Below are 3,901 nucleotides of genomic sequence, written 5' to 3'. Positions count from 1 at the left end.
GTACTAAGTGACAAGATCGTGCATATTCAAATTTGAGATATTAAAAAAAAATAGTATTTCGGTGAGCAAAAGAAGTTTGTCCTTGTTCAAAAAAATGGGATTACTTATGGGACTCACTCTATACCAAGTTCAATGATTCAAACCCTTTATATTGTAAGTCTTGATTTATAAATCATTCTTACAAAAATTCAATTCAATCTGAAACTGTTTGCCCACTTAATTATTACAATAAAATATCAATGTTTCTCAAACCCTATGGTTCATCAATTCCTATAAACTCAATCTGATGCTTCAAATATTACTAATTTGGCTAATATTTATTTTTTGCAGTCTTGACATCAAAATAGTACTCTCCTTATTCACGCAACGCAACCAAAGGGTTTTGCCAAATGAAAATTTTGTGTAGTTCCATATTTTCTGTAAACAATGACTGATAAATAACTCCTTTTTTATTTTATTTTTTTGAGATAAGATAAATAACTCTTAAAAGAATTAAAAAATAAAATATATATATTAAAAATGGCTAATTAATTGTCTATGTAGTAAATATTGGTGGAATCACTTTTGATCTCTTGCCCTTCACCATAGACTTTGTATCTGGAAAATGATCACCACTACCTTCCACAAGGTCCTCAACATATCCTTCCTCCGTTACATTCATGGGGTATGTCACAAGATGAACACCTTCCATGTCGATCACTTCTTCTCCACTGTAAATTTTCCACATCCGATCTCCGATAAAACGCATCGTCTGCACGCATTCTAAGCTTTCAGGATGCTTGAACAATTCTCCGGCACGACCTGTGTGTTCATACCATAATGACATCCGGTATGCTCCAATGTCACCTCTCGAGCTCACCATCGTCTTGTTATCACCATTGTCGGACTGGTAGCATCCAATTGCGATCTCAGTGTCTCGGTGTCCGTCCATGGATCTTTGGTTTATGTTTGCTGATCCTATGATAAGGTATGCATCGTCCACTAGAACATAGTATGCACCAAACAAAGAGAAATTACGTTAATAATTTAAGTTTCTTAGATCACATTATTAAATGTACCATATTACAGATAATATCTCTAATAGATGCCAGACTATATGTAGGATTATTCAACTTTAATTTGAAGAAAAAGTAGAAATCGGAATCAATTAATAAGTAATAAGTAACGGTGCATGTATTATGTTTACCGATCAAATTAATGATTGCATTTCTCACAAAATTGTAAACTACGTGAATCTAATAGTAGGTTTTAGCTTCTGTAGGAGATGCGGCCAATTGGTAAATACTATATATATATATATATATATATATAGGTTTTAGCTTCTGTAGGAGATGCGGCCAATTGGTAAATACTATATATATATATATATATATATATATGTATGTATGTATATATAACTATTTAAAAAATAATAAATATTGAAATTTATATACATACCTATCATGAGCTTGGAGTGAACATAGACCATGAACCTCCTATGCTTTTGTGCATTCCAATATTGTGTTGCATGGTAAGGAGAATGAGGAGGAACAAACTCCCCTTGGATCTCAACTTCTCTATTGGCAAGGCAATAGAAGTTCAAATAGTCTCTCGGGTGATGCCCTTCAACTCCACTTTCTTTTATGGCTTCTCCAATCAATTTATACATCATTGACATCGTCTCTCTAGTCCAATGAAGTATATCCTGCACAGATTCACTCTCAGGTAACCCTTCTGGCCACATCGGAATCACAATATACACTGCAAACCTCTCCTTTGCTTTGATCTTATGGACCACTTTTAGTGCAATTTCAACGGGGATCAAGTTTCTACATCCACAATGCTGATCGTTCTCCCACAGATAGCACCCTCCCATGAAATACTGGTTCTCGATGTATAGAAACTTATCGGCACGCCTAATTGCTTCAACGTAGGCGTCATGAATGCTATGCTCCACGGTTAGGCTTTGAAACAATTGGCTTGCTGAAACATTGTCAATTGACCTAAGAACTTGAACATTCCAGCCCCTCTCAGAGGGTTTAATTGCATAAGTCTGTTGAAAGAGGCTTGTTAATGTGATAGAAGGGACCAATAAAGAGGGATCACATTGCTTAGTCCATCGTTGCTCGAAATTTGTTAGTACATCCCAAGCAGCCTCGCCGGTTATACAAGCGTGAGCATCATGCCACGGCGTTCTTGGCCCTCCTCTCTGAAGGCTAGCCCCGGAAATGTTGGTCTGGTAGAAATCAGCACAATGTGATTCTGTATTGAGGGTTTGAAACAACGAATGTTGCTGTGTGTCATAGCGCCCATCGCAAAGATCTAAACCCCCAACAAAGCTCATGATTTCTCTGTCACTTGCACTGGTGCTAGATTTGATGTCTACAGATATGGTTTTCTGATGGTGAGAGAAGATTGTGGGAAACTTGTCGTGCAATCTAGGGCACAATTTGCATATCACTTTCGTGTGCGCAAAGTAACAAAATGCATCTTCATCATGTGTTCCCATTATTCCTTTGTTCTTGATGATTTTCAAAGAAGTTTCATCATTCCAAAGCATTACTCTCACTGCCACACCTTCCTCAGCCTTCTGCTTTAGTAATTCACCGAGCTTCACCCCTCGCGCACGCGGGTTGTCTGTTTGAAGATCCCTGACCTAATTAAGAGCACAATATTAGGCTCCGGAAAACAAAAGACACAGTATTTATTTATAGATTGGAAAATTGTGTTGGAATTCTACTTACCAGAACCATCTTAGGATTGAAAGACCAGCCCGCAATGTAAATCAAATGTGTTGCCTCCTCAATGGCTTTGTAAACATCTTCCCATAGTCTTCTCGGAGTCCCACAGAACTCCGGCGTAGGGTTGAAAGTTGAGCAATGGTGAGCATCTTGATAAAGAGTGACATGGCTGTTGGATCTTTGTGGAAATGATGCATTCCTCAGCCCCTTGAATCCACCATTATCAGTTATTGTCCCCCAAGTTGGTTCAAACTGCACGGGCTTAAACCATAACATGAACCGGAGCTTGAGTTCTGGATTTGGCTTCCCATTTTCGATTACAAGAGGGAGGAAACCGTTGATAAAACTTGCTTCGTTTAGTATCTCATGTGCCTGAATTTGAAATTTTCCCAAGATGGAGCACTTTGTTTTCATGGTAATGGTAATGGTCGAATCAGGCGGATGAGCACAAAGGATTTGAAAGGTTTGGTTCCACACACGGTCTCGTTCATGGGTCGTCTTTGCTACTTTCTTGTTGTCTATTTTGATGGTCACATATGCAGGCTTCCCAGTGGCAAAAATACACTGCAAAACAAGATTTCCACACAATTTTCCGTTAGAGCAAAAACCCAACTCTTTGAGTTTGAGACAACAAATGGTAGAGGAATGATTAATTAGCCTTCTACCTCTTGCATGTATAATGCATTGGAAACTTATAAAAATCAATAGCTACACGGTAAACTACTATACGTAAAACATGACGGTTTTCTCTACCGGTACTACTTTACTAGAGGAGGTGTGTGCTGAGTTCAAATGAACGATTATTGCTGATAAAATTGTAAGCATATAAAAAAAAATAACAACGATAGCTAGCTTGTGACAATACTTACATTGAAGGGGAATGGTGGTGGTGAGTAAGGTGTGGCATGGAAGATGTTAGCTTCAAGAGTTCCATGGAGAAACTTATGTACTTTTCCCTTCATAGCTTTCGCCTTCAAAACAATCTGGGGTGAGCGAGAGAGAGAGAGCTTGTCAATTAATTTTGTGTGTGTTTGCAGATATAGAAGATCGATGGGAAGGAGACTTTAAGTGCAAATGATAAGGTTGGCAGCCGCAACGAGTAGGAAAAACTTGTGAAACTTTGAATGTACAGTCTTAGAGGCAACCCTCAACTCCATCACAAGTTTTTACGTCAAGCTGAA

The 3,901-nt window shown here is 38.2% G+C and overlaps 1 protein-coding gene across 1 annotated transcript; it reads right to left on the bottom strand.

Annotated features, from left to right (window-relative positions):
• Window positions 1–527: 527 nt before the first annotated feature.
• On the bottom strand, window positions 528–3,682 carry LOC137749306 (phospholipase D alpha 4-like). The gene is made up of 4 exons (XM_068489401.1): window positions 3,590–3,682; window positions 2,724–3,284; window positions 1,438–2,635; window positions 528–981 (listed from the first exon to the last, which is right to left on the bottom strand). The coding sequence occupies exons 1-4, from the start codon at window positions 3,680–3,682 to the stop codon at window positions 536–538; spliced, it is 2,298 nt and encodes a 765-aa protein (XP_068345502.1). The 3' UTR covers window positions 528–535.
• Between the last annotated feature and the right edge of the window lie 219 nt (window positions 3,683–3,901).

The sequence above is a fragment of the Pyrus communis genome, chromosome 11, assembly GCF_963583255.1.
Source record: "Pyrus communis chromosome 11, drPyrComm1.1, whole genome shotgun sequence".
Lineage (NCBI taxonomy): Eukaryota > Viridiplantae > Streptophyta > Magnoliopsida > Rosales > Rosaceae > Pyrus > Pyrus communis.
This window is presented reverse-complemented; position numbering and strand designations above follow the sequence as displayed.